At 48.8% G+C, this 15,718-nt stretch overlaps 1 protein-coding gene and 1 long non-coding RNA gene across 3 annotated transcripts in view; one reads left to right on the top strand and one right to left on the bottom strand.

Annotated features, from left to right (window-relative positions):
* Positions 1-15,718, bottom strand: part of SH3BGRL (SH3 domain binding glutamate rich protein like) — a 38,870-nt gene that overhangs the window by 22,100 nt on the left and 1,052 nt on the right. The window contains exon 1 of one of the 2 annotated variants that reach the window (XM_064426520.1): positions 7,065-7,309. The exons of the other annotated variant lie outside the window; for it this stretch is intronic. Within the exon in view, the coding sequence (XP_064282590.1) occupies positions 7,065-7,109 (45 nt within the window). The 5' untranslated portion in view covers positions 7,110-7,309. Of the gene's footprint in view, positions 1-7,064; positions 7,310-15,718 lie in introns of those variants that run through there. 2 annotated transcript variants of the gene reach the window in all.
* On the top strand, positions 7,976-9,567 carry LOC135304087 (uncharacterized). Its single transcript, XR_010365525.1, has 2 exons — positions 7,976-8,410; positions 8,818-9,567. It is a non-coding gene; the product is annotated as an uncharacterized LOC135304087 (long non-coding RNA).

The raw sequence follows: 15,718 nt of genomic DNA on the forward strand, positions 1-15,718 counted from the left end.
TCAGCTGTTTCTTTCTCCACTGCAGAACTCACAGAATCATGGAATGGTTTGGGTGGGAAGGGACCTTGCAGACCATCCAGCCCCACCCCTGCCATGGGCAGGGACACCTTCCATTGTCCCAGGTTGCTCCAAGCCCTGTCCAACCTGGCCTTGGACACTTCCAGGGATGGGACAGCCACAGCTTCCACATTATCATCCACAAATTCTGCCTTATTTGGTTGTTCCTCCTACAGTGATCATCTCACCCTTTCTTCCCTTTTCTCACTTCCCTATATCATTTAAAGACAACAATTCCAGTCTACTAAAGACACACTCACCACACATACAGTGGTTATTTTTTTTATTTTGCCCTTTCCCATCTTAAACATTCCTGGCATTCTGTTTGCTTTTCATGGCTATGAATATGGTATTTTTGTAGAATTACCTAGTATGGCTCCAAGACCTCTCTGCTAAACAGTATTTTAGCAGAGTTTAACCTCATTCTTGCACAGGATAACCATTGTTTCTTCCCAGTTTTCCAGCTGGCACATCAACAGCAGGCTCTTCTTGCACTGTTTTTTTAGAGTCCAGCACAGATCTCTGTGGGAATTTCCTGGTAATTTCTGCAGATTGACAAAGATATTAAAAAAAGTATTTTTAACCTGGCTAATGCTTGTCCAAAACTTCCCAGAAATCCAGACATTCAATGGTATGGATGAGCCTCCCTCCTGTGCTCCAGGTAGCTCAGGTGTGAGGCACAGCTTTCTCCTCTGACACTGCACTGATTCTCCTCCCTGCTCTGTCTCTGCCCATACATTTGCTGGGAAAGAGCCCAGTGAAGAATAACATCCATTTGTGCAGCACCGGAAGATGGCTCCCAGATTTCCCTGAGATCCTTTTTCAAACCACAGCTGCCTTTGGCTCCTCTCTGCACTCCAACACTCCAGCAATCAAACAACAGGTAGTAGTTAAAATTTTACACTTGAGCGCCTTTAGAATTTCTAGAGAGGCTGATTCATGCACAGAAACAGCCCCAGAAAAACTGAACTTCAGATCATTAATTAAAGAAATAAATCACCACATCCATGTCTCACAGGGGAAACCATGTCCAGGAAGGAGCTGTAAGTCAGGATGTGAAAACAACTTCAGCTGTATCCTGAGAGCACAGAGCTCAGCCAGGCCAGTTGGATGCTGACCTTTCACATTTTTTTCTGGTGCTTTAAAGCTCAGTCTCTGCTGCCTTTTCAGTGTTAGAAAATGGCCTCAACATTGAGCTGGAGGTGCTGTCCCAGGAAGGACGTGCTCCTGGATGGAGGCTTTGATTCTGGGACAAACAACAGTAGATAAGCATTACAATCAAAGCTCTTTCAGGCTCGATTAAATATCTGACCAACAAAAGCATTTACATTTAATCATAAACTAAAAGTCTCCCCTGTGTATGGCCAGGGTTAAACAAATGCCATTAACACAAATTTTCATGTTTGAGCAGAAACATTCCTGAATAGCAGAATATTGCTATAAGATGTGGATTTGGTTCAGGTTTCCAGCTCTCCAGTCAGAGCCAAGAACTGAGATTGGTGCTTCCAAGGCTGGGGAGCACAAGGAACAGGGAAAGCCCACCTTCCTTTGGCTATGGCAACGATGCATCCTCAGCTCTTGTTTTTGTCTTAGAGAGGAATATTTCAATTCTGTTTTGACCTTGAACAGCTGAATTCTGTCAATGTTGGTGTAGTTCCCTTTGTCTCCCCTCTCCCCAATTCCTCCTTTCCTGGAAGGAGTCAGAATAACCTTGCAGAGACGCAAGTCTTGGCACCCTCTGCTCGTTAACACAGATGCCAATTCACTGACTTCTATAGGAATTTTGTGAGTGTAACTTTAACGCCCCAGGACAAGAAAAGCTCCCTGCTCAACTCTATAAATATTTATTTAAAACCCACAACTGCTTAGCCCTGACACGATGCTGTGTGCATCCTGTCTCAGAACGTGCTGCGGTTCAGGGTTAGAGGGAAAGCCAGCACAAGCTGACAGCATCCAGCCTCTCCTCAAGATCTGCCTCTTCTCCCCAAGCACAGACATAATCCTGATGCATTACCTCAGAATAAACACTGTCCTACCTGCATATACAACCTAGAAAAATTCTCAGCAAAAAGCTTTTCCTGGCTTTAACTGTGGAGTAGAATTTTCCATCTTTCTCCTGCTGTCAGAAACTGGTTTTAGTTAAGCACAGTAGAATGTTTTTTATTTTGATATATTAAAACTATTGCCACAACTGCAGCCAACTTAATCTCTGGCTCCATTAAAAATGTGAATGCAATATTGTAAGAAAAATATTTGACTTATCTCGAGTTTGGAACAATGACTGTACAAAAAAACAACCCAGGAGGCAGATGGAACACATCCGAGCCTGAGCCACATTACAGATTTTGTCTTCCATCCCAAAATCTCTAACTCAGAACAATTCCTACCATTTTATTGAGAGAAACTCTGGTGAACACTGGCTATCAGAAAAAGCCCTTCACACGTATTATGTTTCCACAAAAGAGGGGTTTAGACATCAGTACCTAGCTTAACAAGTCAGTTTTCACCCATGGCACAGAAATTGCATGAACTGAGTATCACAAAATCATACATACACCGTGGGATTGTTTTTCAACTACAGATGCAGCTTCTTTCCCCAAAATGTGTGCATTTACCTAAACTTGCATCACAGCACAAGACTATTTACCAGAGATTTGTATCAGTGCTTTCTTCCCACACACGCTGCCCTGCCAGGCAGCCCAAGGAAGTTCACGAGCTGCTCTGACCGGCGGCTGCCACTGCTCGGGGCTTCCGCAGCGACAAACTCCACCACAGACATCCGGGCGGGGACAGCACGCCGGGGACCCTGGCCGTGGCAGCACGAGGGACACTTGTGATGCACGCTGATAAGGACTGCGTGCACAGAGCCACCCTGCTGTGGCTGCACTTCCCCTCGGAGCCACCTCCTGCACGGCAAAGCCCTTGGACTCAGCTTTGAGGCCTTTCCCAACCTGAACGATTCTGATTCCATGAAACCTCACAGCAGCCAAACAAGACAAACACAAAGCACTCAGACTCTGCTCATTCTCTGTAAGGGTGGCATTATTTGCATTCATTGTGACCATCTGAGAAAAAAGGCCTTTGGGGGATTTAAATGCAAAATATAATTTTTTATACAATCTCCATCCCTCCATGTATTACTTCCTTGGGATTCAAACTTCAGAAGGATGAAGCAGCCTCGCCAGCACCCCCAAAGCCCTGAGCTGTTGAACAGGGACAAGAGCTGGTGGTTACACATGCTCTCATCATTTCCCACAGCTCTTCTCCAGAGCTCTTCTCCCCTGGAATGCTCCACGAAGCCCTTGACACTGGTTATGTCTCCAGTAACACCAGCAAGTTCTCTGGTGCCTTACTGGGAAAAGAGAAGAGTAATTAAAAGCAGATGTTCTCCAGACCATGGGCCACGTTCATCTTCATTTACTGGGCAAAGACCTAGACCTTTCCCAAGCAAGAAAACAATACAATAAAAATATGAAGCTCCCACATCCTTAACTTTGTGAATGAAAAATAAATTAAAATTTCCTTTCCTCTCTAAAACCATCCATAAACAGCGGCAGGTCTGTGTAATACAGGACTCTGACTCTGGAGATCATCTCTTCTTTCTGCTGTGTCTGCAGTCACAGTAGGAGGCAAGGAAAGAAAACCACTCACACAGCCATCAAAACAAGGGAGGAGGACAGAGCTGGGAGAGATGGAAATGTGGATATAGATCACAAAGATGAAGCAATTGGCTCCATGGAGCATCTGGACACCAGACATTTGATGTGGCAGTTTTCACAGCCCACAGCACTGGCAGTGACACAGGGCAGAGCCCAGCCCACCACATCTAGTGCTGGCACTTCAGTTCCACAGCCACAGCCTCCAGTTTCAGCCTTACCCCTGGAACTGCAGGGTGATGTTGGATGAACAAATAAATTTTCTCAAAGTCCGTACTCAAGACCTGTGCAGTTGTTGGCAACCAATGCACACTCATAAGACCAAGAAGAATTTAAGCAGCTGGCTCCTTTCCACATGAGATCAATAAAATGGGCAATCCAGCTGCCTTCAGGAAGAAAGGGATTCTGGTGCTGGGCAATCTCCTGCCCCAAAATCAACAATACCAAAATCCCGTGGAGAAAAATCACACACTGGATTTGTACCATTCAGCTTCTTCCCTCCTTGTATCCTTTCCTACCAGGAGCAAGAGTCTAAGGACTCTTAGGCCTGTCTTCCTTTCACCTCCTGAAGGATTTGAATGGGAGGTTGCAGTGAAACCCCTCTCACAGCCAGCACAGTCCCTGTTCCTGCAATGCTCCCACACTTCCGAATGCGGCATTTGCATCTCATTTCTGTCTGCAGCCTCCACTGCTGTCCCAGGCTCAGGAACACTGCTCACTTCCCATCTGCCACGCAGGAAGGCTCCTGGACAGCAGCTCCAGATTCTCCATTGCCATGTGGGTGTCCTCACCTCATCCTCATCCTCACAATCAATCCCTGTGCATCCCTGCCCAGCCAGCACAGCCTCCACGGTGAGGAGCATTAAATACAAGGGGCCGCTTCCCAAACAAGGCTTTTGAACACTGCAGGAAACTGGTGCTGGAATTATCACATTATGGAGTGAAATTCAAATAGGAGGCCAGGCAAGATGTCAATCATCATACTTTCCAGAAATCCCTTGAAACACACTCATAAAATGTCTTTGCTTAGGCATGAACTTCACACAGTGGTTTTTTCCTCACAGATACATCATACTGAATATAAACATTATAGAGAACAGTGCCTTGGGGAAACATTTTATACACTGTGATGTGGCAAATTACACCATATAGCAAAGCAGGACTTTGCCAATAATAGACCACAAAATTTGGGCACCCTCCAAGACTCACAGCCCCAGGGCGTGAGGTGTGAAGCAACCTCAACCCTTTTCCCTTCAGTGGGAGACACTTTCCAGTGCCACGAAAGCTTCTTCAGCTTGCAGAAATGGGGCAGGAAGGAGGAGCTTTGATACTTATTTCTGGTTTTCTTCTACTCAGGCAAATTAGCCTTTTCAAACCCAAAATAACACAGTGCTGGGTGTCACTACAGTACAAAGATGACTTAGCAGGAGTGAGAGCCCTTCCCAGGCTGCTGTTACCCAGTTCAGTCACTTTGCTGCAAACAGCTTTGTCTCTGTTCCATCTCTCTGTAGCAATCTTCTCTGATGTGGATTTTCCATTCCTGGAGTAGGTTATTTCAAATCCAGCACCCAGAAAGGCTTCTCTGCTCCTCCAAGCAAACCCTGTCTCACCAATGGTTTTAAGAGCCACAGAAACAACTCATTCCCATTCCCTCCAAAGAGGTGCCTCTCTGTCTTACTTTAGGTTGAAACATCAATTAAAATTCTTATACTGGAAAGAAAACATCACCCAGTGAGGTGCTGGGCTGGTCCTGCCAACAGAAACACCCTCAGTGTACGCAGGAATCTAAGAATGTGCAAGTGTTGCTCATTACCACAAGATCCCTTGAGCTGCTCCAGCTTTAGACATAGGCATGAGTGTATGTGTGTGTATATATATATAAATATACACGTCATAAAACTGGCAATCATGTGCACATTACACTCGAATTCCCCAAAAAACAGACTACACCAACGCTACATTCAAATTCCACAGGCAGGGATGCACAAAGGAGCCTGAAAGGCAGCAGTTAGTCAGACTGGAGCTTTGTAACATGTACAGCCCACACAAGGACCAGGCAGCACTGTAGAAAACACTAAGCTAATAATTAAAAACTTAATTTAAAACCATAAAAACACAATTGGAATGGAGATCTGTGCTTGCACCCCTGGAGCTCAGTATCACCAGACAGACAGAAATCAATAGGTGCTACGAAGAGGGCGCTGATAAAAATCTATAGCAACTGAAGCAGTCAACTTGAAACCTATTAACAGCTGCATTAGAAAGAAAGGATTACTTTTCCAATCTGCTGCTTTCCTTCCAGATGATCATTCTGTACAAAACCAGCAGAAATCCCTCTGGATCCCTTTTATGAATGAACTACTCAGGATTTCAAGACCCTCTTTGGTCAGCAAGAAATAATCTCTGCTTTTCAACACCAGCACCAGCACTGTCAGCGCTGGCATCAAGTTTACTAAAAATGACCAGGGAAGGGAGGGACAGCAGGGACACCTGAGGCACAGGCTGCTGTGCCATCTGCAGCCCATCACCCCAACCTTACCAACTGGTATTGGATCTGCTGAAGCCCACAGACCAGTGGCTGCACTCAAGCAAAGAAGGAGGATGCAGTGAGGGCTTGTTTTTATCTTCTGTACATCACTGTCCTCCCAAAGTTTAGGGACCTGAAGCACGAACAGTGACAGGAAAAGGTCATCATACAGCCACAGCTCAGACTCTTTATCTCCTCGCAGTAAAAGTCACTGATCATTAACTGCAATAGCTGGCATTTTCTGAGTCCCTGGCATTTTGTAGTTCTCCAGCACATCCATACCAAGTGCAACCAAATCCCCCGGATTTCAGCCTCGGAGCATCTCCCACACGGATCAAAGAGAAACCAGATGATCCTGAGGACACAGAGCTACACCTGAATCTAGGCACAAAACCCGCTATTTCTGTGTATCTTTTTGCCTTTGAAAAACACAGTCCGAGCTCTGCCTGTAACACGCTGGGAAAAAGCGAAATCCAGTATTCCCAACAGGGCAAGAACCAGAGGCTACTGGGACAGCGGCCACACACGCCTGCCACAATCAACGAGGAATAAACTCATCAAAACCAAACGACGGACGACACATTTAGAATTGAACTTCAAGAACGACAAAAAAAAAAAACAAACCCAAATAGTGGTGGCTCTGCCTTCCCAGCACAGGGCGAGGGGTGCGGGATCACCGAGGAAATGCCGCTTTCCGTCGGCGGCAGCCGCAGCACCGCCCGCACAGCGCCGGGCGCCGTGAGGGGACCGCGGCTGCCCCGGCCTCTCCCCACACTGCCCGGCCGCCCCCCACCCGGCACAAGCTTCCCCCGGGCGCCGCTTACCGCCGTGGAGCCGGAGGAAGAGGCGATGTAGACCTTGATGACCATGCTGGGAGCGGCGGGATGCGGAGCCGGGCGGGCGGTGGGTGTGTGAGGGCGGCTCGGGCGCGGGCTGGGGCTCAGGCGGGAGGGCGGGCGCGGGGAGGCGGCGGGAGCGCTCGCCCCGCCTCGCTCCGCAGCTGCCACCGCCCGAGTCCGGAAGGGCGGAAAATGGTTTTTTGAAAATTAAATAAATAAATAAATAGTAAAAAAGGAAAGGAAAAAAAAATAAGAAGAAGAAAGAAAGGGGAGAGGAGGAGCTTTCTCGACGAGGCGCGCGAGACGTGCGGGGGAGGTGGGGCGGGGGAGCCATGGCGGCGCGGCCGCGCTGAGGGGACGCGGGGGCTCGGGCGGGGCGGCCGCTTCAGGGCGGGGGTGAGAGCGGCGGGGGGGACCGGGGGACACCGGGGCGGGAGACGGAGAGAGGGAGAGAGGGAGAGAGGGAGCCAAGCGTGGGGGTCGCCATGGCAGCGGCTGGTTTCCCTCAGTGCTGCCTCCCGTCAGCACCAGGTTCCCTCACGGCCGCTCCCCTCACGGCCGCTCCCCTCACGGCCGGGTCCCCTCATGGCCGGGTTCCCTTCATGGCCGCTCCCCTCACGGCCGCTCCCCTCACGGCCGGGTTCCCTTCATGGCCGCTCCCCTCACGGCCGCTCCCCTCACGGCCGGGCCCCTCATGGCCGGGTTCCCTTCATGGCCGGGTTCCCTCATGGCCGGGTTCCCTCATGGCCGCTCCCCTCACGGCCGGGTCCCCTCACGGCCGGGTTCCCTCATGGCCGGGTTCCCTTCATGGCCGCTCCCCTCACGGCCGGGCCCCCGGCACCGCCAGCCCCGTGCCTCGGCCGCTCGCCCCGGTCTGGGGCACAAGGAGGCCTGAGTGAATGGCTGTTGCTGGGAAATGGTGTTTATAATTAAAATTTTCCCTTTAAAATCTATTCCAGCGTGGAAGGTACGGGCCAGGTGATGTGCCAGCCCATGCCAAAGGACAGGTGGCATCCAGGGAGGTTCTTCACATTCCTGTGGTTATTGTAAAGTATCTTCCAGACACAAAAACAGACATCAAATCCCCCACATTTTTAATGGTTATAGTCATGGTGGCATGTTATTGAAGGAAATTTATATCCAGCACCTGTCTCCCACTTGCCTCTGGTACTCCAACTATTACCTCATATATATTTTATTATCTGTTCCGATAGCAGGTTCACAACAAATGGAAAATATGTGCAGTGATAAGCACAGGAAGCTGCAATTTTACACCTACAAGCTAAGATGAAAGCAAGGTGTTTGTTCCGCTCTTGGCAAAAAACAAGGAGGTATTTCTGAAAGGAGTTTTCCAAACAAGCTTTCCTGTTTCAAATTATTAGTTTTTCTAACAAAAAAAATTATTTTAAAAACACATTTAATTAAATAAGTATTGAATTAAGTAATCTATATTTGCTTTATTAATTTGCCAATAGTAAAGGAAACTGTTTTGAGGAGCATATGCCTCAATTTGATATTACTTATGATACTTATCTGAATCTTTGAAGCAGTCATGAGTTTTAAATATGTTTGAAAAAGCAATAAACCAAAATTGATTGAGGATGATGGTATGCCATAAAAATTCCCTGGTTCAAGGAATTTAAAAATTTAATAAAATAAATGGTGTACTTTTCAATCTGTTTAAAACAAACTGAGTTAAGTCCAGGAGATTAAAATTCTTCAAGGAATGTTTCTTCAGTTGTGTTTGTGCAGCCCCTTCCCAGCTGCTTGAGAGACACCCTGGGAATTCCTGCTGGCTCCAGCGTGTAACCTGATTCATGGCAAGGAACCCAGGAGGGAGGAACCCCAGCTTATCAGAAAGAAGGAAAAAGTGCAGGTGGAGAGCAGGAGAGGGAGGGTCACTTGAACTTTGGGCTCCCCTGTCACATTCCTGGCTGGCTGCCAGCTCTGCTCTCCCTGGAGAAGTGGAATCAGCTCCTCAGAGGTGAGATTCACCTGGAGCGAGCTGCACCTCGTCCTCCTGCCTCCTAAAAAGCTGCTATCATCATTACTCTCAAAAGTGCTCTCTAGGAGGCATTTTATCTTCATGAAATGAGATTTATTAAGTTAAGAGCAATACACGAATCAGGTATTGTTGACACAACTTGGTTTTCTTGACTCATAAAAGTAAATTTTCTACTTTATTGATGGGAAAGTGTGATGTTTTCTATTCCCATGCTACTCCTGTAAAATTCACGGTGTTGTTTTTGTTTTCACTGTTAAACACTTGGAAAGCTATGAAATATCCTTCTCAATGTAGACCGAAACCTAGAGGAAAACGACCAAATTTTAGGTGCTCCCCAAAGGGGAGCCCAAGGGATTGGCCATGCCAGAGTCATCCTGGGGTTTCACAGTAAAACACTGCCAGCGATGGCAAGGATCCCCTTGCTTTTTCCTAGAGCACAGGCAAGGATGGAGCCTTCCTAGTGCTGGCAAATTAAGCTTTTTTCTTTTAAAAAGAACTGTAGGAGAACCTCACCATGAAAGATACAGCAGGCATCATCTGCAAATTCCCTCTTGTCCAAAAGGTCAGGAGGAACATGCTCCACATGCTCCACAGCTGCTTTGTAACCACTGAGAGAAATTAATCCAGAATCACCTCTGAGTAACGTGAGGCTGTGCCAGGGTCCACTCTTGGCTCGTGCTTGTGCCAGGGGAGATGATCTGGATCTGAGTGAAATGGAGAAGGTGTGATGGGCAAGGGACATCAGCTCAGTGCTCTGAACAGGAAATCAGAAATCCCTGCTTCATTCCCGGTCCAGCCTGGCAGTAACTGGAGCCAAAGGGCAAACCCTGACTCAGAGCCCGTGCCCTGCTGCATCCCATCCCGCGGGAGGTGGAAACTGCTCCCCTGCTCCAAAGAGTTCCTGGGAGCAGGAGGGGAAGTCCAAGAGATCTTCCTCATCTGGAAACTCGGCAAGGCCGGCTTTCCTTGTTTTTCGTGTAGTTGTGGCAGGCACAGAGCAGAGCAGGTCACTCACAGGCAGAGAGCAGGGACTGGTTTGTGAGTGCTGGTTTCACCTGAGCGGCTCAGCCCCCCAAGCCTGGCTCAGCCCCCAAAGCCCGGCTCAGCCCCCCAAAGCCCGGCTCAGCCCCCCAAGCCTGGCTCAGCCCCCAAAGCCCGGCTCAGCCCCCCAGGCCCGGCTCAGCCCCCCAAAGCCTGGCTCAGCCCCCCAAAGCCTGGCTCAGCCCCCCAGGCCCGGCTCAGCCCCCCAAAGCCCGGCTCAGCCCCCCGGGCCCGGCTCAGCCCCCCGGGCCCGGCTCAGCCCCCCAAAGCCCGGCTCAGCCCCCCGGGCCCGGCTCAGCCCCCCAAAGCCCGGCTCAGCCCCCCAAAGCCCGGCTCAGCCCACCGGGCCCGGCTCAGCCCCCCAAAGCCCGGCTCAGCCCCCCGGGCCCGGCTCAGCCCCGCAAAGCCCGGCTCAGCCCCCCGGGCCCGGCCCCGCGCTGGCTGCCGGGGCGCGCCCCCTGCTGGCGCTCGGCGGGACCGCGGGCAGGGCCCGAGAGGAGGAGGAAGAAAAGGAAGTGGAGGAAGAAGAGGAGGTGGAGGAAGAAGAGGAGGAGGGAGTTGCCTGGGGCTCTGTGACACGCTGGAGGCCTGGAGACGTGCGCGTCGGTGCCTTGGCGGGTGGGGTCAGCAGTGCTTTCGGAGCCCTGGAATCATTTAGGTCGGAAAAGCCCTCACCCTACTGTTCAGCAGCACTGCAAGGCCACCACTAACCCATTCCCCCAGTGCCACATCTGCACAGTTCTGAACCTTTCGGGGATGCTGACTCCACCACTTCCCTGTTTTGAAGACAATCGTCCAGAGTGGGGCTGGCCACACACAACTCCTTGCTTAGCGTTTAATCCCTGCTTTTCCCTGTGCATCCACCCTCCCAGCCCCGAGCCAGCAGCCAGCCTGGCTCTGGCAAGGGCTGTGCCTGCTCCTGAGGGGCACTGTGTTACCCTGGAGTACCCAAGGGATGTACATGGAAGGGAATACTACAGCTGCAAGACTGCAGAAACATCCAGGGAGTAACAGCTTCCCCCTGACAAAGAGTAATCTAGATCGGGTACCAGCAAGAAATTGTGCCCTGTAAGGGTTGTGAGGCCCTGGCACAGGTTCCCAGAGAAGCTGTGGCTGCCCCATCCCTGGAAGTGTCCAAGGCCAGGTTGGACAGGGCTTGGAGCAACCTGGAATAGTGGAAGGTGTCACTGCCTTGGCAGGGGTGGCACTGGATGAGCTTTAAGGTCCCTTCCTGGGATTCTGAGATTCTGTAAAGTGGAACATAAAGATAATTGTGTAAAAAAAAAAAAACAGTTTGACAAACAACTTACAAAAACTTCAAACCCACAATAAGTAATTTTTCAGTCTTGGCAGGAATGGGAGGCCTGAAAGATAATTTCTAATACCACTCTGCCATGGAGGGCTAACAGGAACATGCAGAAAAGACAAAATTTAGGCAGAAAACCCCAGTGAATTTTTTGCATGTGTTTGTGGAAGAGGAGGAGGGTGGGGAGTTCCCAGACAGGAACTCAGAGCTCGCCTGAGGATCTGTCTCAGGTTGAGGTAGAATGGACACAGCGAATAATAACAACCTAACCATTGCCAGATGGTCCTTCCTGCACCCTGGAGTGGGTAAAACTGCTTCCACACACAGCCTCGGGACATGGCTGGTGCTCCCAGCTTTTACAGTCCATTCCCAGGGACACTCAGCAACTGAGAGGGTTGTGCCCAAGAAAGCTCAGCAAAGTTTCACAAACTGTCTTACCCCTAGCACTGATTTTGAACTTATTTTGCTACAAGACTTCCTAGAAGCCATTTGAAGATGTCCAGAGAATTTGGGGGTGAGCAAGTCTGTGAGCAGACCCTTTGACCAGAGCTGACTCAATCCTAGGAGACCCCAAGTCCAAGACTGTGAATGCAAGGGGCCATCTCCAAGTGAGTAAAACCCCAACACCTTACAGCAGGCAGCAGACACTGATTTGCAGCCCCATTTCCTTCCCTCCAGCTGGCTCCGAGCTCACAGCCAGTGGGAACTGCAGGTTTCTCACAGGATGGGCTTGAGAAAGGCAGGATTTCGTGTTCAGAGTATAAAATGTGTTCTGTCCAGCCCAGCCTGGGTCAGAGGGAGCCAGGGCCAGCGCAGGCTGTTGGCAGATTTTGGGGTTGTGTGTTCTGCCTTTCAGAGCAGCCACCCTTGAAGGCCCAGCTGAGCAAAGTGTCCTGAAACAGCATTAACAGAACGACTGTTCCTGTTACTTGGGCTGAAAACCTGGTGTCTCCTAGAATGTCAGGATGGTTTGGGTTGAAAGAGACCTTCAAGCCCATCCAGTGCCATCCCCTGCCATGGCAGGGACACCTTCCACTGTCCCAGGGTGCCCCAAGCCCTGTGCAGCCTGGCTTGGGCACTGCCAGGGATCCAGGGAGTCCACAGCTTCTCTGGGCAACCTGTGCCAGTGTGTTTTAAGTGGAAATAGACATTTCCATTTATTTTTTATGCACTAATTCTGTGAATAATCTCCTTTTTGTTAGATGAGAAAATATATTTTCTGATTTAGAACACCTGATTAACATCTGTCCTAGAATGGAGTGCACCAGCTCCCAGAGGTGCCAGCATTTTTCTGCTGGCTATCAAGGGAGTCCACACAACTCCAGTGTGAGCTCCAGCTTTGGGACAGATGCCTGAAGCTCCCTGGAAGTCATTCTTGTATCCCGTTACCTGGGTTTTGTGTTTAATACAGTTCTGGAGCATGTAGTTACCCCCTTCACTCTCAAGGACCAAGTAAGAAGCTGTAGCTAAGTCAAAGGTTTTACTGAAACACAGATAAAAAGACTCAATGAGAATCCTAAATTCCTCATCCTCATCTTCCCAAATTAATAAGCTCTAAATGCTTTATTGCAATCAATACTGGATTTGACACATAAATCAATTTTTACCCAGGACAAACCGTAGAACCACCCAGGACAAACTATAAAATTAACCAAGCACAAACCTCTTCTGTAGATCAATAATCCACTCATCCCAAAAGTTATATGAAATAAGGCAGAAGGACACTTCAAACACCAGGTACAGAACACAAAAATGTGTTTTGTGGTGTTTTGTCACAAAAATATGTATTAATATTACTGGTCATATGTGCCATGACTATGACACAGAATTCTAATTTCTTTTCCTCTGAACTCGTGACTGTGGGGCTGTTCCACAGTTAAATGAACCAGGCTGAGAGCAGAATGTGTGGAAAGGAATCTCCAACATTCCAACGCCCATGAATTTTAGCACAAAGGAATGAGAAAGGAACCTGTATCTGATTGCCTGTCCCAGGAAGGTGAGAAGCCAATCACCCAAGAGTGACTCAGCTCTGTTCTGCCTTTATTCAGGAATGTCCTGATCTAGGTCAGCTCAGGAAGGTGGTCCAGGAAAACATTCCTGAAGTACTACAGATCTCTGATAGCAGGAGCAGGCCTCCTCCTCTGCAGGGCATTCCCAGTTTCAAACCATTCCCCAGCACTTGAGCATCACTCTGTAAGTTCAGTGTGGGCTGTTCAGACTGACCATCCTGTGCTGGCCACCTTTGGTTTGATGTAGGCCCTGTTTCTGTCTGCAGACTGGATGGTTTTACCTCCGGAGTCAATGACTCCTTACAGAAGGAGAATTCACATTTTAGCATGGAATTTTGCTCATTGAAAAATGGCACACAAAAAGGAGATTAATTTCTGATTCGTTGCTTTGATTCGAGATGGTTCATAAATTCAGTTTTAGGGGATTTTGTACTGAATAAAAAATGCCAGTTTGGGCAAAAACATCCAAAAAGTCACATTTACAAACTAATGCTCCAGAATAAACTTATTCTCTTAGCTACAGCCAGGTCTGTAATTTCCTTCATAGTTACAGCCATTTATACTTGCAGCACAACAGCATCTCACAGCAGCTTATCTTGTCTCTTTAGGGGGAAATAATCTTCTCACTAGTCATTATTTAGGTCAGTTTGTGGTTTAATGAATTTTCTTTTGTTAAATAAAAGCGTTTGAGAAAATGTAAAGGTGAAAAAGAAGGCAGAGCAAATATAAAGAAGTTGTGAATTTTAAATCTGTGCTTCACTTGCACATTTTGATCCCAACTGTTGGTCATGCAAGTTGTTCAGATGTTCACAGACCCTTCAATAAATTCCTGTTTCTCTCCCACAAAAACTTCTCCCAGAATAGAGAAAGGATGAAAGAGTAACTGCAGGGAGACAGGAGACACCTCCTGAGGGAAGTCAAGCACAAACCTTGATGGTAATGGAGAGCTCAGAGACCAAGAGCTCTTGAAATGTGTTTCAGGCCTGTTTCATTCAGAAGATGAGAAAACGACTGGAGCACTATTTAAAATCGTGATTAACACAGGAGGTGTGATTGTATTTGGTTACATGGTTACACTGAGGCTGGAAAATGCATTTCCCACGATTCAGGAGGCCAGTCAGAGGCATCCTTAAATAATTGGTGTGTTTTAACAAAACAATCATGGCACTGATGGATCAACACTGACTGGAGGAAGGGGGAGAGGGGTGGCTCCGTGGATGGAAAATTGCTCAGCTTAACTGCAGAGTGCAGGAAGATAATAAACTATTGACATCCTGGCCCTTGGAGAGGGAGGTGACGTAAAAAGTGACAAATCAAAAAGTCACCATGAATTTGTCAAGAACGGGGGAACAGCTGTTCAGGGAGCAGCACTGAAAGGGATCCGGGGATTACAGGGGATCAGGAGGAGTCTGAACCAACATGGTGATGCTGTTGCTGACTCTGCAAATGCCACGCTCAGATCTGTTACCTAATTAACCTGATTACTGGATACAGACCTGGGCAGGAATGTGGAGTCCAGAGGAGCCTAAGAATGACAAAAGGTTTAGAGAATATGGCCTATGAGATCATGAGGCCTACAAGAATTTGTTTAGTCTATAAAGTTTTAGGGAGAAAATGATAATATTATATGAAACGACACAGTGTGTAAAATGTTATTGGAATTTGATGCTCAGTAATTGTTCTTTGGATCTGCTGGACATGGCACAAAGAAGCTGAAATTCACAACCAAAGTACAGTTGGGATGCTGGGGAAAACTTTGTGGGGTTAAGGCCAGCTGGGTGCTGGAACTGGCTTTCTGGGAAGATGGCAGAATCCAGTTTAATGTAGGTTTTACAAAGTGTTGTCCTGGCTTTGGGCAGGAACTGTGACACCTCAGAGCAGCAGCTGCTGCTTCAAATCTCAGTGCAAAGAGTCCTGAGGGTGGTATTAATACACCTTGTGCCTTCCCTTTGGAAATACACGAAATAGGTGGTGGAGGCACTGCCAGACACTGCAGCTATGATGGAAACAGAGAGCTGATTTTCCTTAATCCACGCGGAAATCTGAGACTTCACCTTGTGAACAACCTCAGGCCCGCAGGCCCCGCTCCGGGCCAGCCTCGACAGCGCCAGCCGAGGAGCAAGACCCCAGGAGGCCGGCCAGAGCCCCGAGTGCCCGGACAACCCGGGGCACACACCAGCCGCTCACCGGGCCGGACAAAGGCCGCAGCCCCCTCGCTGCGCCGGCCCAGGCCACGGGCGGGCCACGGCCCTTTCCAACAGGTACGGCAGGCGGCGGC

This window comes from Passer domesticus, chromosome 7 (assembly GCF_036417665.1).
Source record: "Passer domesticus isolate bPasDom1 chromosome 7, bPasDom1.hap1, whole genome shotgun sequence".
Lineage (NCBI taxonomy): Eukaryota > Metazoa > Chordata > Aves > Passeriformes > Passeridae > Passer > Passer domesticus.